Raw genomic sequence first — 24,415 nt, 5'->3', positions numbered from 1 at the left:
TACTGCCAAGTATGTCAGTCCATTTCCCATTGTCTATAAGATGTAGGACTCTCAGCTACTACTCTAGTACCACATCTGCCTGCACACTGCACCTAGGTCTGGTATCTTCTCAAGTGCTCTCCACCTTATCTTTGAGACAATGTTTCTCATGAACCTGGATTACTGTGGGACAATGATCTTATACCCTGCAACAATTTAGCAGTTATATTGCTTTTAGAAAATGCTGATTGGCCAGTAGCCAGGTAGGAAGTATAGGTGGGTCAAACAGGCAGGAAGTGGAGGCAGGGTGACAAGAATAGGAGAATTCTGGGAAGAGAAAAGGGCAGCTTGCAGTTGTCACGCAGAGGCAGAGGAAGCAAGATGAGAATACCTCACTGATAAAGGTACCAAGCCACACGACTAACACAGAGAAGAATTATGGGTTAATATGTAGAAATTAGTTATAAGAAGCCTGAGATAATAAGCCAACCAGATTAAGATTAATATAGACCTCTGTGTGTTTCTTTGGTGCTGAATGGCTGTGGGTCTGGCAGGACAGAAACTACCATCAACACTGGATCTCCAGTTCCCCCAAATTCTCTGGCCACTGAGCCTGGCCTACTCTGGGATTACAGGACTTTGATACAATGCCCAGCTTTAAAACTAGATAAAACTGTTTGTTTATTTTATTTATCCATTTTTTGATAATTTTATAAACATATACAGTGTATTTTGATCAAATCCACCATCTTACCCCTTCCAACTTCTCTCATATGCCCCATACCCTCCTAATTTCTTTGTCCCCTTTTCCCCAGCCCTCCATTTACCTCTGGATTTCGATAGTACTGCCCTAATACACATTGGTGAAAGGCTATCCAATGGAGCATGGGCAACCTATGAAGCATACTCTTGAAAAATACTGACTACCTCCCCCAGCAGCCACATACCCCACTTTTTAATGTTAATTCTAGGTGATTAGGCTTAAGTTCCCATGCTTCTGTGGCAAGCCCTTTACTGAAAGAGCCATCTCCCTATTTCTGTATTTATTTTTAAAACAAAGGAATATATGGTTTCTCCACAAAGGACTCACAAGATGACAAGCTCATTAAGAGCCAGGATCTGCTTCGTTTGTCTTCCAGCACAGCACCATGGATATAGAAAAAGTACAATATGTGAGTTGAAAACTGATGCCAAGTGTTGTTGGCGTTTGTACCAAGGCTTCAAATTCTTTTTGTAATATCTAGCAATGTTGTTGTATAACTGTTTAAAAAGGAGAATAATTCCAAGTGCACATTTGGGTTATGAAAAAGTTTTGTCTAGCTTTATTATAGAATTTTCCCCTTTAGAATAAACTCTCTGGCTGAATTATGTATCCTCCCCCCTTTTAAACATGTCTATGGGTGCTTTGTCTTCATGTATGTCAGTGCACTGTGTGAAGTCCAGAAGAGGGAAGTGGTTCCCCTGGGACTGGAGTTATTGACAATTGTGAGGTGTTTTGGAGTAGTTGGGAATCAAACTTGGGTCTGCTGGAAGAGGAGGTGGTACTCTTAATCACTGAACTGTCTCGCTAGCCCTCATATCCACATATTTTTGAAGACCTTCGGGGGCAGATTCACTTTCTATGAAGAGGCAGTGTGATCTGGTTAATTGTTAGTAAGTCTGTATTTTAATTTCCTCAATAATTTTTATCATTTAATTGAGCAATCAACAAATCAACACCCATTTTTTCAGTTACAACAATGTACTAGTACCATACTACCATCCATATTTTGTTATAAATAGCACAATTTAGTTTTCACAGTTCTAGAGTGGAGAAAGTGAGATCAGAATGGTAACACAGTAGAGTTCTGAGAGCCCCTTTCACAGCTGCTAAGTGAGTTCTCAGGAATGAGTGTTAAGATCACTCATGCCATTCATGAGGCTTTCTCCATCCTTGACTACTTCTTAAAGGTGCCATGTTATAATACTACAGGTATAGTGTTTAGGATTTCGGCGTATGGACTGAAGTGAGAAGAAGCATTCAGTCTGTTTCAATGTTTAAGCATTGACATGCATATGTAAGTAAATGATACTGTGATTGTGTCATGTGTCAGCATGGTGGCTGGAAGAAGGGTTCTGTGAGTAGGAGGTCTCCTGTCTGGTAGTGCCCTGATGTGGAGAAGGGCTCCTTGGAAATGGCTCCGCATGTCTACTGGGTATGGCAGATCAGGAAGACTCTCCAAGTCCTTACAAGCTAGCATTGAAAAGGTTGGCACTGAAGGAAGGGGTGATCTGAATAAGCAAGCAGCACATGCTGCTGCTTCCCGCTTCCTTCTTGGAGACACCTGGCTCTCTCCCTCTGTAAGCCATATCTGTTTCAACCAATGGATCACCCTGTTTGTATATGGAATATTCTGTCTTTAATATTTTAATTAGGGAATATGATTTCTGTGCTGACCAACCCCATACACGGGTTTCTTTTTTACTACTTTATCTTTTAAAATGTTTTGAAAAATCCCTGCTTCATAGAATTCTCAATCAGGAGGCAATTTATTTATCTGGTAAAATAAAAAACAAATCATCTTTTAAATTACCACACTGTTACTCACCCTCTGCCTCTTTGGGTTTCTGGTAAGAGTCTCTCGTCTTCTGATGACAACCTTCACTGTGAACATCTCCATCTCTCTAGGGTTTCTAAAGAAGTCATATAGCACCAGTAGCTAAGGGAATGGACCAGTTGGTAAGCTCCTGCTATGCATGTATGAGGACTGAATGATCAGGTGTGGTGACCTACATCTGCAGTCCTAGGCCTAGAGACATGCAGGCAAGCGGATCTCTGGAGCTCACTGCTCATGCAGTATAGTTGAATCAATGTGCACCAGGTTCAGTGAGAGACCCTGTCTCAAAAAAATAAGATGGAGAGTAATTAAGAAAAACACTAACATTGACCAATGGTCTTCACATACCTGGGCACAATGCATACATCCACATAAGTGCTTAAATACAGCACACACATTCTTATACATAAAATTATTATGTAATATGGAAGACTTCTGTGACAGTTTTCATTTTGGGAGACAATTTATGAGCTTCTATCCTTCAGGCATGTCAGTCTGAGAACTTGTTACAACTGGACATTCTCTATGATCTAAAATGTATGCAATCGGTAACCTTTATTTTGAAAAGGTATGTTCTCAGTTAATCCCACAGGAACTCTGAGGGAGGTGGACAGGTGGATATAGGGAACATTGCAGCATGGGCTACACTGGGGCGTGAACATTTCTGTTCTTACCACCTCTGTAGGTTGCCCCAACTTTATCTTTTTTTCTTTTTATTGACTTGGTGTTTAATATTTTTATTTTATTTTTTTATATCCTGGTCACAGTTTCTCCTCCCTCCTTTTCTCCAGCACCCCTCCACCTCCCCCATCCACTCCTTCTCCATTTCTATTTAGTAAAGGGCAGGTCTCCCATGAGTATCAACAAAACATGGCACATATCAAGTTGCAGTAAGATTGAGCACCTTCCCATGTATTGGGACTGATCTAAGCACTCTGCATATGTGTTACAGTTGTGTAGCTTGGTCCTCTTGTGGAACTCCTAATAGTGGGAACAGCGGCTGTCTCTGATTTTTTTCCCTGGATTTTGGGACCCTACTGCTCATACTGGGTTGCCTTATCTAGCCTTAATACATGGGGAGGTACTTTGTCTTACTAAAGTCTTGCATTAGGAAATTCACAAATAGAAAAATAAAAGAAAAACCATCACTAAATTTACCACACTTTTACCCTGCTGTGGGATGGCCTTTCTGTTTGCTGTGAATATATTTTGCTCTCATTGGTTGATGAATAAAGCTGTTTTGGCCAATAGCCATACAAAATAAGGCTGGGTGGGAAAGGCAAATGGAGATACAGGGAGGAAGAGGATGGAGTCAAGAGATGCCAGCAGCCACCCAAGGAGCAAGATGCCAGAGCACTGGAAAGCCACAGGCCATGTGGCAGTACACAGACGAACAGAAATGGGTTAATTTAAATGTAAGAGCTAGCCAGAAATAAGCCTGAGCCATCAGTCAAACAATTATAATTAATATAAAGTCCCTGAGCGGTTATTGGGGACCTGGTGAAACTATTACAGACACAGTGATAGACTAAGGACCTCCTCCTGGTCTTCAGGTGGTCTCCTCATGGTCTGATTGTCTGTTGTATGGCATTCCTGTGAGTCTCTCCTTCTCCACCTCCTCCCCTAGAAAAATCTGAATTGAATTACTGATTCATAGCAGTTCCAGGAATACAGAGAGGGTGGCAGTCTTCGAGCTTCATTCTTTCCCCTATGTTTGTCCATCAGTTAAAAAGCAATATCCTAAGAGTTAGAACAATTGTGTTTAGGTTAGCTGCTACAGCTGCTAGAGCACTCTTTTTTCCAGGGTCCTTCCCCAAGTGGAAACCCTTTCTCTCAAATTGCCTCAACTGCTAAAAGAAAGGCAAAATAAAGATGAATTATTGTGACAGATCCCTAGGAGATCTTCCACTCTTTGCTAATTCAGAATAAGATGTAGCCATTCGCTTAAAAAAATCACCCACTCAGCAGGATTGGCTTCAGTTTTCACCCTGTAATTCACTGCCTGTTATGGATTAATAGCACAGTCTGCTCTAGTCCACTGTCCTCATAAAAGCTGCAGGCAGGGAAATGGCCACACTCACAGATGTTCTCATTCTGGGTGGAGAAATGAAATCTTGTGGCTGGGTCGTGGAAGTGGAGCCATGAAATTACAAAGCAAATTGTGTTTGCTGGGCATTTTTGTCAAGGTCAGGGTCCTAGACAGAGGCTGCGCCTGCAGCCCTCCCGAGAGCCCGAGTCCCTGGCTCCTTCAGCTTCTCTCAGTTTCCTATTGGAACATCTATTTGTGTCAATTGTTTGCGTCAAGTCACACAATATTACAAGACTTATGATCAAATTGAATAGTGTTCCTGGAACATTCCCAAAGAGAGCACTTTTCAATAACAGAAGTGTTAAATCCACAATAAGTTCAACAGCTTTTGTTTCTGTTTTCAAAACAAACGCTTTTCGCTTTATTGGCAGTAAAAAGAACCACTGCAGAATCATTGACTTGTGGTTCAGGTGCTGGTTAACAAATGGGAATTTTAATGATCCAGGAACAAATTTGTGAATAGTTATCGACTGATAGCTGAGAATATAACACTTTTGATTACTCCTGCTTTCTAAAATAAAAAAAAATCATTTATGACCTGGTCCATTTAATTTCCCTTGATTGTGATGTATAACTCTTTTCTTAAGTGATAGTTTAGCAAGAATGTTATTTATGAGACAAATTTGCTGTTTAACTCCTAAAAAACTGGAACATATAAGAGGTCATGAGGATAGTATGTTATGTAAACCAATATTATCTCTGAATATTGGAGCAAGTGATTAAGAATCTAAGTGGGTCTAGGGATGTATACCTCAGTAATAGAACACTTCTAGTATGCAGAAAGCAGCTTCAGATAACCACACTACCACTAGTAGAAGCTCTGTTATCTAGAATGCCTGGTCTCCTCTCCAAGTCCTAATGGTTGTCATCACATAATGAGGTCAATTCAAGATTGTGTTCTACTTTTCCATCTGTAAGAGTATCTACCTCTTATGCTTTCTAACAAGACTAACTTATTCCATCCTTACAACAACAATAAGAACAACCAAAAGGGAACAGTCCATGACACTTTGGGATTATGTCACTATTTTTATTAACATTAATTCCAAAGCCTTCTAGCAGTTTAGTTCAATGATCTTTCTTTAATAATGCTGCAACTCAGAAAAAGTAAAAGAACCCATCTTATGTATTAAAATATGTTTGTGCAGTTACAATTTTGTGAGCATTTCATTATCCTTAAATATAGCAATCTATACTTCAAATAAAGGTACAGAAGATCCCCATCTATTTTGGCATGACATCTAGACTATCGGTATACTTCTTAAGTAGCTATGTTTCTCACCCCCTGCCCCTGGATGGCCTTTCATACAAGTGCTGGAGCCTATCCTAGTCTGATTTCTATTGTCATGGTAAATAACCATGACCATAAAGTCATATTATTTTGGGTAAAGAAGGTTTATTTGACTTAGACTTCCAGAACACAGTCCATCATTGATGAAAGTCAAAGCAAGAACTCAAGGCAACATCCCAGTAGCAGGGGCTGAAGCAGAACCCATGGAGAAATGCTCCTCACTGGTGTGCTTCCGGGATCTCTTTCAGCTGCCTTCTTTATACTTCCTAGGAACACCTGCCTAGAGGTGGCACTGCCCATAGTGGGCTGGGCCTTCCTACATGAATCAGTCAAGAAGATGCCCCACAGACTTGCCTGTGGGCCCCTCTGATGAGGCATTTTCTTAATTGAGGTTCCATCTTCCCAGGTGATTTTTAGTGTATGTCAAGTTAACTAAATACTAACAAACACAGAGCCCCTTCTTACGGACTTTTTTTCAGGTCACAAATGACACAGCCAAAAGTTGAAGACTTCTCACAAATGTGTATAAGGACAAAACTTATTGGAGTGTAGAAATCACTGAGAGAGTTTGGATCTGACAGCTCCAGAGTAGCAATAATGGTCATAAACATCAGTCATAAGATTAAAATGACACATTCAGATGCCAGGTGCTTCTGTAAGTCATTAACCAGGCTTAAATCACTGGCCACACTTAGCATGGGGTTTGCTAATTTCAAGAATTTTACCCTGTTATGAAAACTAAAAAAGGCCTTTACCTAAAGGCCAAAGTGTAAATAGTGACAAGCGCTTTTCCCTCGGGTGAGTGACTCACTGGAGGTACAGCGAGAAGCTATTTTCTGTTTGATGTTTGGTCAGTGACCTGGAAGGAGAACTGCAGTAATTTTGTAATGTTAGGAAGTAGGACATGCAAGATTATTCCTAAAACAAAACTATTTTTAAATGAGTTGCCACTATACCCAAAATGAAGAGTTATAAAAAAATTGGAAAGAGTGCATTCAAAAATTGAAGTCTTAGCCAGGCAGTGGTGGCGCATGCCTTTAATCTCAGCACTCGGGAGGCAAAGGCAGGCAGATCTCTGTGAGATCGAGACCAGTCTGGTCTACAAGAGCTAGTTCCAGGACAGGCTCCAAAGCTGCAGAGAAACCCTCTCTCGAAAAACAAAACAAAAAAAATTGAAGTCTTTCCATGTTAATTTAATGGCACCTGTTGCCATCCCTGTGCAAGGAGCAGGGATGTAAAGGAAGGTGATTTTGTACGTAGGGAGTTTTCAGTTTTTCGGTGAGGTTAACAATGAACAAATGCTTTCAGAAATATTATAAAATATTATAGGATCACAGAAATTTCAGGAATTTTTTTCCAGAAAATTAGACATTTAATATGGGCATTACAAGGAAAAAGAATATTTCAAAAACATGCATAGAATTTGTTTAGGGATATAGAGAAACTGTTGTATAGGATACTGCTGTGGTTTGACTGTGCCTCCTAAAAATTCATGTATTAGAGACAATATCCTGAATTTACATATTGATGGTTTTTGAAGATGGGGTCTTTGTGAGATCATTAGGATTAGATGAGGTCATAAGGGGAGGTCCTTTTGATGATGTTAGTGTCTTTATAAGAAGAGAGTGTCACGAGCTTGCCCTGCTCTGTCTTACCAAATGTTGTGGGAGTGTGTAATGTCTCTCATAGGCTCCTCTGTTTGGATATCTGATCCCTACTTAGCAGATCTATTTGAAAAAATTATGGAACTTTTAGGAGGTGGAGCCTGGTTGGAGGAAATACATGACTGGGGGATGTCCTTGAGGATTTTATAGCCTGGCTCCACTTCTTATTCTTGCTTTGCTTCCTGAGTAGATGCAATGTGACTCCCTTCCCTGCCGCTTCTGCCACCATGCCTTCCCTGACTGCCACCATTCCTTCCCTGACCACCACCATGCCTTCCCTGACCGCCACCATGCCTTCCTTGTTTGCCACCATGCCTTCCATGTCAGCCAGCATACCTTACCTGTCACCATACCTTCCCTGACTGCCACCATGCTTTTCCTGTCCACTGCCACCCCTTCTCTGACCACTGCCATGCCCTCCCAGACTGCTGCCATGTTTTCTTTGAAATAATAAACTATGTCCTGAACTGTGAGTCAAAACAAACACTTCTCCCTTATTTTTGTCAGTATATTTTTATCACAGCCACAGGAACATAACCAAGATACCAAGTGAGGCCCTTTGACAGGTCATGGCAGGCATGGGAAGAGGGCCTGGGCAGAGGCCAGCACCAGGCTCTTATACTTCTTATCTTCCAGAACTGTAATCTACTAAGCTTCTTCACAAGTTATTCTTTATTCATATTTTGCTATGGCAATAGAATAAGAACTTAAGAGATTCTTTCATGGAAAGAATTTTCTAAAGGAAATGTCACAACTAGACCCTATGGTATGGTGCTTTGAATACTTTCCTATATGGAATGACCCTGTCAACTAAATATTCATTCCCTACCCTCTTTGTCTCATCATTATGGCGCTGAAAATTCAGCCCAGAACCCCTGCATGTGACAAACACTTCCTGAGTAGTCACAGCTCTTAGCTATTTCTGTCATTCCTGCCCCAGAGTGGCCTTTCATACAGGTGTTAGTGGCCCTTTGTTGTGGAGTTTTTCAGGTTATTAGAGGTAGAGCCGGAATCTGAAACCTCCATGTAAAGAGGGTAGTTTATCACAGACTACAGATCGCTGGTAGATGTTATATCGGACAACTCCTCAGTAGTGGTAATGGTCACCAACATGAGAAATATCACAAATACAACCAGAAAGAAGATGCTCCAGACTCACTTGTGTGTACCAGCCCCTAAGTGTGGCATTTTAAATAAACAAGAGTTGATAACCCCAGCACTGAGGAGATGGTGGCAGGAGGTTCAGGAATTTAAGGTAATCCTCAGCTACATGTAACGCTCTCTAAAAAAAAACAAACAGGCCGGGGAGATGCTTGCTATGCAACTGTGAAGACTAGAGTTTGTATATCCCCAGCATCCATGGATAAGTGAGTGTCATGGCCGTGCTCCCGTACGTCATCCCAGCACTGGGGAGGCAGAGACAGGAAGATCCCTGGGGCCATGCTGTCCAGACAGTTTAGCAAGCTGGTGGGCTCCAGGTTCAGTGAGAGACCATCTCAAACATATAAGGTGGGGTAGTTATTGGCAAAGATACCCAGTGTTGACCATTGGCCTACACATGTATATGTTGACACATACCCAGGAATGATCTGCCCACATTCACTCTCTACACACGACATACAAATTAAGCCCAAGCACAAACAATCACAACAAAAACCAAAATCAAATAAAAAGTCGAGAAAGAAGGGAGGAGTTGGGCTGCAGGTGTTACTCGTTGGTTTTGTCCCTGGTTCTCTCAGTGGACAGACACACACAGCTGATTCATGAGCGCGGCTATTTGCATTATGTTTCGTCTATTTAAAGTTAAGAAGAGTTCACCTCATTATTTTCATTTAGGCTCGCAGGCTCATTCCAGCTCTCCTACAGGTTGAGATGCCAGGCTTCTGTTATCCTTAATATATTTCTGTATTGGCTAGCCTTCTTCTGTGTAATCTATCTTCTTTTGGCTCCTCTGCCTCCTTCCTCGGTATATGCTCTCCGAGGCTCTGAGGCTCTAACTCCTTACAGACAGGTTCCCAGCTCTCTCTGCTGTCCTCATGGGTAACCTCTTAGCTCTAGAGCTGGCAGTCTATGGAAAGGCATCCCCAGGTGAGACCTCCTGTTTGTCTTTGCCCTGCCAGCCTCCCACCTCTCTAAGCGTCTGTTGACACCTACCTTCCGTACTATAAATAATAGGTCTAGACCTGAATAGTTCGAGAGAGAGAGAGAGAGAGAGAGAGAGAGAGAGAGAGAGAGAGAGAGAGAGAATAAGAGCGGCACAAATAACGTCTGGGGTTTTCTCGGGGCATTTTTCTGATTCTGTTTCTCACACTTTCAGTATTAGGTTGACTGATCAGAACTTCCAGCCATGCCACCAAACCACAGGCCCCTACAGATGAGAGGTTTTGCTTAGCAGATAGTTTATCTCTTTCTGTTATTCAGCATGACCGGAAACATAGCAAAGGATAATTGGATAGGGCCTCCATTTGCTTCTAACCTGCATCAAGTTAGTAGTAACGAGTACAGAGGGCTACTCACCCTGAGAGTTTCAGATTCTGTTTAATTGTCTAACTGTGCTCCCATATCAAATTCATTTCTATATGAAGTTGGAATTTAGCTTCTCTATGGACTTCTTTCTTGCTCAGCTTGTTTAGCCTAGTCATTGGTTACAGTATGCAATAGAGAAACATATGACCTCTTGCATGAAAAATTCTTGTATAAGCCGGATGGTGGTGGTACACGCCTTTAATTCCAGCACTTGGGAAGCAGAAGCAGATGGATCTCTGTGAGTGTGAGACTAGCCTGGTCTACAAGAGCTAGTTTCAGGTAGGCTACAAAACTACAGAGAAACCCTGTCTCAAAAAAAATCTGTATAGTGAGGGACATCACTATACAATTTTGTTTTATAAACATCATTTCAATTTTGTCTATTCTAGGAAATCTCAAACACACTATAACCAAGACTTCAAACATCTGACTAGAGTAACTGTATCCCTTCTACTTTCAAGAACCAGTCAGGTAAAGCAGGCTACCCATCCCATCCCCAGACACTAGCTACAAATAGCTATAAACATTGAATTTTCACAGTAATGAATTGTTCTGGCCCTGGATTTTTGATGTAAGGAGGGCACACATTCATGCTATAGTCATGTGAACTCTTCTCATTCCATCCTGGCTGGCTTCTGAATTAAAGACTTTAAGGGACCTCTTGAGTCATAGAAAAGCTTGCCTTGCTTATTCTTTTTGCAGTATGCTGTTCTCCTGACTGGTTTTGTGATCCCCTAGAGTGTAGAGAAAGTCTATCATAAATTCCTTTCCTGGGAAAAAGAAAAAGAAGAGGAAAAGGAGCAGCAGCAGCTATCTAGACGTCCAGGATTCCAGGTGAAGGCGGTGTATGCCATGGAAGCTATGGAAAGAAAATCAGATTAGGAGTTTGGTCCATGTCTGTGACTACCAAAATGTAGAATGCACGAGAGTCCTAAGCATCTGGATGGTTCTAAATGGTGCTTTGGCAACATCTCCCCTTCAGTTCTGGCCTGCACAGAGATCCACTGATGTAGATTTGAAGGACACCTCCCACACCTAGTGTGTACTCTAGATGAAGCAGCAACCATTCTGCGGGCACATATGTTATTCTTGAAGGGTTTCATGATTACTTTAAATAATGCTCTCTTCTGGAAGAAAATGAAACACGATCAAGTCAACTGTGAGCTCCTGAGACTCCACAAAGCCTGTCTACATATCTAGTTGTTGGCTATGATAGTTATACCCACATGTTGGCCCATTTTGTCTTCTGAGGAGAAATCAATATGTAGAAGAGATCAGTGTGGGACAAGGATTCCTTCCCTGCTGGGATGCAATGTTGTTCTGAAGGTTGTGGGTCTACTCTCTCTGATTTCATTCACACATGTGTAGAGATGAGAAAGAAAAGAAGCACAGCATTTGCTTGTCACTGGCTCAGCTCCTCCCCTGCACTTTTTTTAAAGCATAGGAAGCTTTTCAATCTCTGGTAGACACACACACCTCCTCCACCAGTTTGTCTGTTTCTGTCTGAAGCAGCATGGCAGCAGCAGCATACAGAAACTTAGCAGGAGGCCCAGATGCTGCCTTTCCCAGTTTCAGAAACATCTAGTCAGGGCTTGAAGGAACAAAAATGCATCCACAGCGAGAGAGCCAGAAATCTAGATATTCACCACCTCAGCCTTGGGGAGCACCAGTGCTCAGTTAACATCCAGGGCCATGTGAATTAGTTCCCATGGCCTGATCCACACCAACTGAGCATGCGCACAACTTTCTATCCTGTTTTTTCCACACCCCAGCCTACCGGTGGTGCTGCCCAGACTTAGGGCTTTCCCTTCCCTACTGTGCCATATGCCAATCAATTCTAGGAACACCTTCCTAGATATCCCCAGAGTTGTGCTTTATAGATTTCCATGTTATCTTCTCATCCAACAAAGCTGGTAAAATTAATCATCATAAAGATTCAAAACAAATAAAGATAGCCAATAAACAAAAGTGAAATCCAACCACCCCACTGCCATTATTCTTTCGAGAGAGCTGTTGGCTGTTTTGATAGGCGAGAAGGCATATCTCAGAAGAAGAGACACATCTGTGATTGAGCGGATGGTATTCTACTGAAGTTTATCATGTGCCTTTACATTGCAGGGATGAAAGTGGAGCAGTCTTTGGGGACTGTGCTCTTGGTGGGTGACCCCCCCCCCCCCGGCTAGTCCTCCGAAAATATTCTTCTTCAGTAGTTCTGTCTGACAGAGGAGTGTGGGCGACTAACAAGGTGTTAGTTACACTTACAGACATTTTTCTGTCTCCAACTTAAATGCTCTCAAACCGCATATAGAGAATTGTCTCTCTGCTTTTGAGCCAGGTTAATCTGGCCACCTTCTGCTTGCTTCCTCATAAAGGCTCCAGTTTCTTTGAACGAAACCACACTTCCCTTTGCGGCCTTTCAGCTCTGCTCTGCTGTGCGTGCAGGAGCTGGAAGGGTTTGCCACCCACGCTCTTCTTAACATTCATTGTAGCCATAGGACACTGGATCCTTCAGGATCAAATTCACTCCACTTTGTACAGGTTAGAGGACAAAGTCTAAGAGAGTCAGATGGTTGCCCAGTGGTGGCAAAGGAGGCCGAAATGAACCTCTGAATATCAGGTAGCAATATCCTCAGTCCTCTTGCCCATGGGAACTTCCTCTTACACCCTCATCGCTGTTCAATTTGTGGCCTCCTCCCCCTGTAAGAGCCTCTTCTTCCATACTGCCTGTGCTATGAAGTTACAGAGAGGAGACTCTGTGGCTAGCTGGGTCTTGGTTTTCTTTCACTTTCTCTATGCTGACTTTTCTTATAAAGCTTCTTCATTCTAGGCCAGAGATTTCCCAAATTCCTCCCAGTGAAGACTGATACCTACTAACATGTAATGATTGGGTCTTCAGGACAGTCTTGGACCTCTGTCCCTGGTACTAGCAATTACTGAGAAAACAAATAAAACCTGCCTGTGAAACAAACAAACAATCAAACAAACAAACCACGGACAGCAAATGAAAACTGGGTTGGGAACATGACTCAGATGGTGAAGTGCTGGATGTGTTGATTTTGTATACCCAGCGCCCCAGACAAAAGCTAGGGTCTGATGTAATCTCAGTACTGCAGGAGGTTGAGACTGGTAGATCCCAGTGTAACCAAGCAGCGAGTTTCAGGCTCAGTGAGAGCCACTGTCTGAAAAAACAAGGTGGGACGGTAGACACAAACTGAAGGAGATACCCAAGGCCAATCTCTGGCCTCCAGATATACCCACACACATTTGTACATACGCATGAACAAAGACACGCAAACACAATATCCATGAGACAAGAATATTGGCTAGACAGATGGCTCAGAGGTTAAGAGCGCTTGCTGCTCTTGCAGAGGACCCGAGTTCATTCCCCACACCCACATGGTGGCTCACAAGTGTTCACGTTCCCCAGGACCCGGTGCTCTCTTCTGGTCTTTGTGGGCACTAGGGACAATGTGGTACACACAAGCAAACACTCATACACATAAAAATAAATCAATCTGAAAAAAGAATAAATTAAAATCCAGAAGTCTCATTTTCCCCATATGGCATTTGCAGTAGCTTTAAAAGTTGTTTTTATCCCACACTCGAAATTTCATCTGTTGCATAAGGGTTTTGTGAATTTTCTTCATGAGAGACAGATGTAACAAAATTTCAGATTTATTCCCAGTAGAGCTCAATTTGATCAGTTTAATTTACTTAAATTATAAAAATACCTTTGTGTGATGATTTGAATGAGAAATTTCCCCTACAGGCTCAGACATCTGAACACTTGATCTCTGAGATGTAAGGGAGCCCCTCCCCCAAGTTGGTCCAGGACACACCCAGATACCAAATTCTCCGGACGAGGGAGATTTATTATCCTGGAGGGGAAAGAGTGGGATACAAAGGCAGACAGCAAGTAGCAGCAGTAAGCAAGCAGCAAACAGGTGGTTTTTTTTTTTTTGTTATTTTTTTTTTTTTTCAGGAGTGGGTTTTAAGGGAAAACGGGGGAGTCTGTGCTAGGGTGAGTTGGTAAATCCTAATTGGACATGTTAGTCAAATAATGAATTTTGATTGTTGGACCTTGGTGTTCTGTCTCAGGAATGAGTCAGTGGACAAATTAGGGAATGAACTTTGGGGACGAGCTTTGGGAATGTGATCTAATAGATTTTAGCAAGGGGGAGAGGGTAAAAGGCGAAAACTGTCCGTGCCATGTTTGTAATGCTCAGGCCTCTTAGAGGCCTCCACAAGCAATGTCTGCACAGTTATGGGGCCTTTAGGAGGGGGGGAGTACAGCATGGGAGGCCGGCTCTGAGTTTGTAGCTTTCTGTACCTCCAGTTCACCCTCTCTCTGCACCAAACCTGCCAAATTACCCACTCCTTTTTCACACCTACCCCCTTCCCCCCCCCGTGGCATTGGAGATGGAACCCAAAGACCTGTGCATGCTAAGCAAGTACTCTGCTACTGAACTACATCTTCAGCATTTAGACATAATTCTTTGGAATGGAAAATATGTGGATACCGGATGGAGGCTTTAAATATGGGGCAGTCGGGCTTTGGCTTTTCTTCTGCAGGCGGTGGTAATCTTTCTCAAAGACCTTTGAGTTCAGGAGCAGCAGCATCCCATTCCTTTGGGAAGAGACCTCTGGGGCAGTGGAAAGCTTCTGTCAGTGAAGCACTGGGCAGCATCAGTGTTACCAGGGCTTTGATAGGTGAAACGAATCTTGAGCTTTATCCCCAAGTAACTGATTGAGAAACTCTGGGGGTCACGCCCCAGTTTAACAAAACCCGAAATTTAAGAGAATCACCAGTTTGGAGGTGAAGGGGTGTGGTTGGTTGGTAGTTAGAATTAACCAGACTAGCTTAATATAAAATATTCAGCTTTAATAAACGGAAGAAAGGAAAACTTACAAAACCAGGGTTCCAGCAATCCAGGAGCGCAGGGAACAAAAGGGCAGAGGCAAGCACACCTGGATGTTTTGTCTATTTTTCTGTGGCCTCAGGAGGACACACCCTAAATGGAATGTGATTGGCTGAAGTTCCCCATCATGGAGGAGAAATGGAGGCAGAGCAAGTACCAGTTATCATAGGGTCAAGGTAGTCAGAAAGCTGGAGTGGAGAATAAGCTGTAAAGGATGGCAGCGTGATGGCTAATGTCGATTGTCAATGTGACAGGCCATGCAATCCACTGTGCACACCCGTGAGGGTTTATCTCCATCAGGTTAACTGAGGTGGGAAGACACTCCTAAAGGAGGGTGGTATCATCCTCGGGATTAAGTCCTGGACCACATGAGGAGAAACCTAGCTGGGTACAAAAGTTCAACCATATGGAACCAATGTGATCAGATTCCTCAGCCTCCAGCCACCATGACTTCCTTGCCACAGTATACGATATCTTCTCAAACAGTAAGGTAAAACACATCCTTCCTTCCTTGAGTTGTTTTTGTAAGGAGAGATAATTACCACAGCATATATTTGTCTTCCCTGGACGAGTACACCAGGCATTTTGTGGGGTACGCACTTAAACACTTTTAGAAGATGCTCAGTCCTTGTACTGCCTCTGAAGTTTTTTAATCATTTATCCATGGCATAGATACATGATGAATTGGGAGTCATTCAGCACTACCAAGGAGAACACAGGCCAATCCCTCTGTGACCATCACTGGTTTTATTGGATCCTCCATGAACCCTGTAGGTAAAAACTGAATGCCTTTAGTTTTTTAGTAACTGTTCTGGTTAATTTTATGACATCTTGACACAACCAGTCATATGGGAAGAGGGAACCTCAACTGAGAAAACGCCTCTAAGGATTGGCCTGTAGTGCGTTCACAGCATTAGTGATTGATGGATGAGGGCCCAGAGCATTGTGGTGATGCCACCCCTGGGCTGGTGATCCTGTAAGAAAGCAGCTAAGCAAGGCAATAGGCTGCACTCCTCTATGTCCTCTGTATCAGTTCCTGCTCCCAGGTTCCTGATTTCCAGAAGCGATGAAGTATAAGATAAAATAAACCATGTCCTCTCCAGGTTGCTTTTGGTCACAGTGTCTTATCACAGCAATAAAAGCCTAACTAAGAGAGTGGCAGAGAGTGGCAAGTTCTCTAAAGCCCTCTTCCTGTTAACCAAAATGCCTGTAATGGTCAAACTGGCATTGCCAAAAAGATTTAATTTCTTTAGAATTTTCCCATCACTTTTACTTGACTCAGCAAGTAGCCATGTCGTCCTGAGCCGCAGTTTACAAAAAATCCAGTGGTTCTTGGCAGTTTCCTCTTAGGAAACAAATTCATACAATTCCTAAGTAGTCGAGTACCAGGCAGACCAGACCAGAGGCAGGTGTAGAGAGCTCTGCTGCAGGCGAAAGAAAGCTGACCAATTGCTTTAAGCTGGTAAGAATTTATTGTAAGATCATCCAGAATTCTGGGGAGGCTGGCAAAGGGTGATTAACCAAGTACTATATACATCTAGTCAGCTTTATAGCAAGCAAGAACTGCTCAACGCTGGATGCCAGTGGCTGACATCTTATACTACTGTATATGGATAATGATATTGTCCCTACTGATAACACTGATGCTCCCAGCACTGGCCTCCCCTTAGTATCTTTGCCTCCCCAAGTCCAGATACAAAATGGTCAGGATAACATATTTTTTAGCTAGAGATAAACTTGGTAGCCTCCTCCACACCCCCTAAAATAGAGCATCAACAAATAGAAGAATTTGCTGAAATAAAACTGGACTTTCAAGATGGAAAGGACCTAAGACATCACTTAGATCAGACTGTAAAAGCGGAGCCTAGAAAAGGCTTCTTATTTAGAGTGTCATTTATCTAAAAGGGCGTTGTTCTGCCTTCTGGTCCCCTGCCTGTTTTATCCACTGTGCTGTGAGGTACTTTCCAGGCTCTAAGGCCGCTGTAAAGAATGCTGAGCTCTAACAACAGAAAAAAAAATAAGGGACAACATATAATCTTATAGCTAATCTGAAACTCTCCAGTTGGGGCAACTGAGTAGGAATAAAAGTGAACTCAGACGCAAAGTAGTCCAGTGAGTTTTCGCTGGAGTCAAACTTAGAAGCTAAACGGGAAGAGTTCACTTGTGGTCTGGTACTCTTCCCTGTCCCTTTCACAGACCCCACTCCTCACGTAAATTTCCTCTCCTGATGACGTACTATACTCAACTGTTTATTTTTTAGACAGTCTTACATAGCACAGACTGGCTCCCAACTTGCTGGCTAGCCCAAGGAGGACCTGGATTCCTGCTCCTTGTGCCTTGCAAAAAGTGCTAGTCACACTGAGTATAGGATTGTTGAAATTTTGAGACTTCCAAGGGCAATTAATCTTCCTACACATTCAGTGTTTCAATTCTCAGACATTACCATGTAATCTACTTCCGATCTTTTAAACAAATGTCTTTGTTTCCTGGTTTCACATTATTACCATAAAAACACCGTAAGAATTTTATAAATCATTCGCGAGGGGTTGGTGAGATGGTTCGCTCAGTGGCTGAAGGGTAGGAGAACTGGCTTCACAAAGCTGTCCTTTGACCTCCATGTGTGCACCGTGTTCCGTGAGATGGGTCCTCTGGAAGAGCGGCAAGTGCTCTTAGCCACGAGCCATTTCATCAGTCCAAATAAAAATTAAATCGTGAGTAAGTAAAGGCTAATTTAATATTGATTCATTATGCTAACCACAGTGATCTTGGATACCAGTTTTCTTGTTTTGAATATTCTTTATAAAGCCAACTGAAATAAATTAATGTTTTATTCCTTTTTAGAAATGTTCATTTTATATATATATATATGGATATATATATATAATATATATATCCATATATATATGTATGCTTTGCTTGCTTATATGTCTATGTACCACCTGTGTGTCTGGTGCTTGTGGAGGCCAAAACAGGGCACTGGAACATTACTGGAACTGGAGTTAGTGATTAGCAGCCATGGGGATCCTGGGAATTGAACCCATGTGCTCGAGAAGAACAGTCAGTACTCTACCTGAATCATCTCTCCAGCCCCCTAAACTTTAATTCTTACTAGCTCAACTTGGATAAAAACTAAAATTGTTCCCAGGCGGTGGTGACGCACACCTTTAATCCCAGCACTCAGAAGGCAGAGACAGGTGGATCTCTGTGAGTTCAAGCTCAGCCTGGTCTATAAAGCGAGTTTTAGGACAGGCTCCAAAGCTACAGAGAAGCCCTGTCTCGAAAAACAAAACAGACAAGCAAACAAAAAACCTCAAACTGTTCACGAACAGTTTGATTATGGATAAACAGAGTTAGATTATGCAAAGCTTTCAATGTAGGCCAACTATTTGATTAAAAAGAAGGAGGAGGAGGCGGAGGAAGGGTGAGCAAGGACGAGGAGGAAGAGGAAGGAGAAAGGGAAGAACAAGAACAACCACTACTATTACTACTACTGCGATCACCACTATGACTACTTCTACTGAGCTTGATCCCTAGAACCCACGATAGAAAGACAGAACTAAGTCTTGAAGGTTCGTGGCCTGGTGCACCCCATGCCCCAACACACGCACATTAAATAAATTAATCAACTGAAGCTAGCAGATAGATAACAAAATATGTTTTATTACTGTAAAGTTAAAAATAGTAGACAAGCTTATCTAGTTACAGTTTCAAAGCAGAATACAAATATATAAATTATTGCATATAACAACCAGATAATGACTAAATAAACCCTTCTGAAACACAGCTTTGACCACAGAAGTTTCATTTTCGTTTTCTAAATGTCAGCACAACAGAGATTAAAGTTCAATGACTACAGCATATGCCAGTCAGGTTTAAAGCGTCTGTTTCTCTGTCTCCCCTCCCCCCCCCCCCCCCGCCACACACACACACACAAATACCACTACTGAGCACTTTTTAAACCACCTCTTCTGGAGGGAGTAGGATGGGGAAGTGAAAAACAACAAAACAGCAAAACTAAACTCACTACCCCCCTGAAGCAAGCGCAGTTTTAAACACGTACATGTGTCTCCATGACATTTTTGCTTCACGTTGGTAGAGTTGAAATTGGAGAAAAGTTACTGAATAATTATAACAGAGACTCCTTCAAACTAAAAATAATAGTGAAAATATGATTTATAAACTAAGTGTTAAAAACATTAATGTTCCAGACCCACATGATCCGGTTCACGTAAAGTGGATGCAGCCTGAGGTTGTACTGATGTAGGTGAAAGGTCGTATCCTCCTCTGCCCACTGTGACCTCCCTTCCCCAAAGAGTCCTATTACCCCAGCCGATAAACCCTTGTGAGCCCTTGTGAGCCTAACTGGGCAAGGGTATTTATTTAGGGCTCTGTCTTTTAGTAAATTTTTTAAAACCAAATTTCTTAAAAAAAAATTCTGTTCAAAGTAAAAATGGAATCAGACCAAAATCAAATCAAGTCTCTGCTTTAGAGTCATATCTTAATAGAGGGTATATAAAATTTTTATACTTATGAAGTTTTAAAATATTCACACATCGTGCTTTAGCATGAACAATAGTAACATTTGATAGTAAATGAACAGGCGAAAAAGTAAAAGTAACATTATACTCTACTATACTTTAATAAAGTATTTCATGTGCATGTAATTACTTTTCATGGTCCCAAATCTGAGCCCTTTGAAAAGCTACATAGATCTTTAAAATTCCTACTTAAGTTTGGAACACACATGTTTTGTGCTACATACAATGTTAACAAGGAAAGCACATTTCTCCTAAAAACAAACAGAATAAAACCCAAACTGGTAAACATTAATACAAATGGACCAAAATAATTACTTTAAAAATTAACAATAAAAGAAAAACAAAAAACAAATGGACCTTTGCAGTATAAACACCAAGATAAGCATTATATAAACAAACTAAAAAGGTAAAAGCCATTTTCAACAGCAGATATGATACAACACAAAACCATGAATTCAAAAACCACCTATGAAATGGCATCAGCATATACTTCAGCTGTATTTCTAAAAGCACTTCCCAACATGAACACATTCTGAAAAATAATCCTTAAATATTTATAAAAATGGGCACTTTTTGGTGAAATATAGCTAAGAAACCTAAGGGCTTCTCTTTATTCCAATACTGCATACAAGAATCACACAATGAAATCAACTGACTGCTTGGTCCACCAGCATGGTGTCTCAGGTGCATGCCTTTTCCAAAACAAATATGAAAACTAATACTAGACTCAGGATAAGCCGATAATCTGAGGAGAAAGGTTACAAGGTGGGACAGTAGAAAAAAGTTAAACCAGGCATGGCAGTGTGTGCTGAGCCCAGCGTTCAGAGGCTGAGGCAGTAAGACGGGTGCTGTCTGAGGCCAGCCTGGACAACACAGTGGAACCCAAACCCAATCCTCTGGGTATTTACTATGGTAACAGGAATTTAACCTGGCCTGATGTATACCAGACACATAAAAACACCAATCTTTAAAAGACAAAAATCATGCTAAAATCACATTTGACTTCTGACTTGAAAACTCTTCATCCTCTTTAACTAAGAAGTCTAGTATGGCAAGACGGCCCTTTGCTCCTCACCCCCAGAAGCTCCGAAATGTAAGAGCTCACTAGCAGTCTGTCTCCTTGTTGTTTTTTAAAAATGAAATCGTGTGTTTCTTCTAAACTTCCTCAAATATACAACTATTTAGAAAGAACCAAATATAGAAACCAGTATTTGTGATAGTTCTTTTCCTAAACTGTAACTCAACTCTGTCCCCATCCTTATTTGTGCATATACAATAATTGCATATTCAATCAAGAAAGCATATCTCTTCCTGAGGCAGAACCACCACAAATTCCAGGCCAGCCTGGCCTACTTAGAGAATTCTAGGCCAGCCAAAGTTATGTAGCAAGACCTTGTCTCCAAACAAACAAACCAAAAACCACCACCATCACCAACACCAAGACCAACTATAACAAATCACTAGTGGGTAAACAACATGAAATACTATACTCCAACAAAATTCACGGGAATGAGTACTAGTGGGAGTGCCAGCACCAGATGTACTTACAAGCACCATTCCTTTGATGTTTCAGGTGAAATACCTAAATGAAATGAATCGGAGGTCCCAGTTAAGACCTCAGGATGCAGGAAAATCCTAGTCAGTCCAAACTCATTAGTAAACTAAATGTTTGCCAGAAAACTCTCGAAAGAGATCAGCAAACGTTTTCTTTGGATAACACTGGTATTTAGGACTGCACCGTATGTCTCCTATGATAGAAATACACTAAGTACTGCACGTGCCAAATACTAAGGATCCTAGACTCCTATGACAGTCCCCAACTGTGTGCAATACACTGGCTGCTAACACTCTTGATGAGCTATGCCAAGCAGGGGTATAGTCAAACTTGAAAAGGTAACATGTCTTTATCCAGCCTGGAAATGTGGATGCTTCCATATTGCACACATTCAATTTAAAGCTTATCAACACTAAGGCAATGCATTCATCTCCACTCTCCAGATTTTAAATTCATTTTGGAGGACACTAAAAAGTGTCATTTTCAAAAGTTCCCTTCAAAAAGCTTAAAAGTTAAGTTTGATTCAGGAAAAAGCAAAAGTACTGGGCTATCAACTAATGTACAAAAATCCAGGCCAATTTCATCCATCTGAGCATTCCGGAAAAGTGCTTTTCCGACAGGGAAGCAGTTCTTTGCTTAGTCAAATACTATTTGTGTTCAACATTGAAGTCTGACCCGTGCCCAGACAGATAGCCAACATAAAGGGAGAAATAACCTTTATGCTTGAAGCTGCCAACCTGTCTTTCCTTAGCTTACCACACAAACACATTCTTAGCACCATTAAAAACAATCCAGAGCCCATCTTCATTTTGGATTGGTCATACCTTTTATTATGTTATTAAATCTTATTTAACTCCTTGAGATAATTTATTAGTTAGGAATCTAGAACCTAAGTAGCTTATAATATCTTTTTAAAGTGAGGTTATTTTACTGAATTGAGTGTTGATTTTTTTTGTGCTTTGCAATCTTTTATCCCTTTAGATTTTAAAACTTAGAAAAATATCTTAAATGCCTTTTCTTTCTTTCATTTTTTTGAGGACTGATTTCAGTGATGCTGACAGCAGAATTCGGACAGTGAACAGATCATCGGGATTTCATGTGCAGTGGCACACGTAATAATTTTACTTCCCCCACCCAAACAGGACAGTTACAGTCTGAGAATAGGAGTTACACCGGACTCAGGGCTGAGAGATGATTTACTTTTATCCAAAAATGAACACATCGAAGAAGTCTTGAGTTAAGAAGCAGAGCAGGGCTTCTTCTTTTAACGGAACTGACACACAAGGATCACGATAGTATTTTCTTCCTAAGCTAACTCAGAATTGCTTTCATCAGAAAACAACAATGTGCTTTATTTCCTTGAATATTTGCTTTTAAGAGTGATTAACTTCACTTCCATACGCTGTTGGTATTTAACACAGCTCAACTAGGTAGATTGCTTCTCCAAATACTATCCAAAACACATTTGTCTTTGGAAAGAAAGATAACAGTTATAAAAACACTGTATCTCCAAAATGCAGTGATCTTTTATATGGGCAAACATATTCACACATGGAAGTGCAAATATACATGGCCATTCAAATACACATTTACAAAGACAATGGAAAATACCCAAAATAGCAATTTTATATATAAAATTTTATATTAAAATATTGCTCATAAATAAGATGATATTATGAATTCTACTTCCCTCTTAAAAACTATCTCTAGTAGTTCTAGACTAACATAGACCTAATTAGGCTTCTATTGTTTTGACAGTTGAGTAACAATAGAAAATGTCCAATAAGAACACATTGTAACAGGATATTACACATGGTAAAAGTTAGGGAGGGGCATTTAGTAATTATAAGAAAAAGTCCCCAAATGAAGCCAAATGATTAACCCTAGACTAGAGTGATCTGCTTTATTAGATTAATAAATATTATCTTAGGTTTTTCAAGTACAACCACAAAAATGGACCATAGCTTTCTTCCAGCATTTTCTAGGTTCACATGCTTGGCAGACCAGCAGAGGGGAGAGCACAGAATCTGCGTTCAGCTCAGTTGTTCATGGACGGGTGTGACCTCGTCCCTGCCCGTCCCACCTGCAGGCATGGTAGCTTGGAGTAGTTCTTGAGAAGCTGCTCGATAGCAACATGACGGACATGGAGCTCTGACGCCAAAGAGTCTTTTTCTTGCACTTGCTGAGATAACTCTTCAAAAACTTCTGTGAGGATTTCAAAGCAATTGCAGTTTTAGTGAACAGAAAGCTTGCCCTAAGACTTCTATTTTAATTAAATATAGGTGCAATGCTTTGGGTAAATTTTAACAGGAAACTAATTTGATACTAAGGAAAACAGCTGTTGTCTCCTAAATCTATCAGTGTTGATCATCCTATTACATTTCGTACAGGTAACTGAGATGCTGTCCCTTCTCCACTAAGTGCAACTTAAGGAAGGTTATTAGTATACACAGCTGTAATAGTGGCTACCACTGGAGCCACTTCTCCATTATAACCCACAAATAGGCTCAAACAATATATAACTTATCAGATACGCGTTCATTAATATCCAGGTCCAGAAACTTCCTCCAAGAGGCTTGGAACAGATTACCTGGATTTTCAAAATCCTGGCCCCTATGATCATGTATGTATGTGCTTCAGATAAGTCATCTATACCTTCTACTTGATATCCTTTTAGGGATAAATTCAATTCCAGGGGCACTGTAAGAGTTAAACGAGGACTTGTAAAGAACATGGAGTAAGTACTAAACCCATGTAAACTGGGATTACTCGTGTTATCTTATTGTTTGCAGAGGCTTGTGTGTTTCAAGTTTTGCAGTTAAGTCTGCTACTGACAGAATGCATCATCTGTCTAAGCAACTTAAAGGTCTCCAATGTGCTGCCTCACCTAAATGGGAACGGCTGGCTGAAAGAAAAGACAATGGGGATATGGATACTGTAGGCGCTGATATCTATTATGTCACTACAGAACTATTAGTGCTTTTTTAATGACCTATTAATGAGGATATGACTTTTTTTTTTTTAAACAAAACCATGACATATTTATGGACAAAACAATACATTGTCAGGGATCTCAAAATAATCCACAAGGTAGTTGAGGTGGGGCAAAAGGAATGGGAACAAGTGGTCAGGAAAACATAGCTATGTTTCAGTAATAGTTAAAGCTGATGAAAACAGGCAGTGGTCACTACACTTACCTCACGGTTTTCATGTTTCAAATGGCTCACAGTTTATGTAGGACAACCAGGGCTAATACT

The 24,415-nt window shown here is 41.2% G+C and overlaps 1 protein-coding gene across 4 annotated transcripts in view; it reads right to left on the bottom strand.

Moving 5' to 3' along the window:
* Positions 1-18,705: 18,705 nt before the first annotated feature.
* Positions 18,706-24,415, bottom strand: part of C10H21orf91 (chromosome 10 C21orf91 homolog) — a 28,410-nt gene continuing 22,700 nt past the window's right edge. For all 4 annotated transcript variants that reach the window (XM_038345583.1, XM_038345584.1, XM_038345582.1 and 1 more), the window contains exon 5: positions 18,706-23,363. In XM_038345583.1, coding sequence (XP_038201511.1) covers positions 23,197-23,363 — 167 coding nt within the window. In that variant the 3' untranslated portion in view covers positions 18,706-23,196. The remainder of the gene's footprint in view (positions 23,364-24,415) is intronic.

This window comes from Arvicola amphibius, chromosome 10 (assembly GCF_903992535.2).
Source record: "Arvicola amphibius chromosome 10, mArvAmp1.2, whole genome shotgun sequence".
In the NCBI taxonomy this organism is placed as follows: domain Eukaryota; kingdom Metazoa; phylum Chordata; class Mammalia; order Rodentia; family Cricetidae; genus Arvicola; species Arvicola amphibius.
This window is presented reverse-complemented; position numbering and strand designations above follow the sequence as displayed.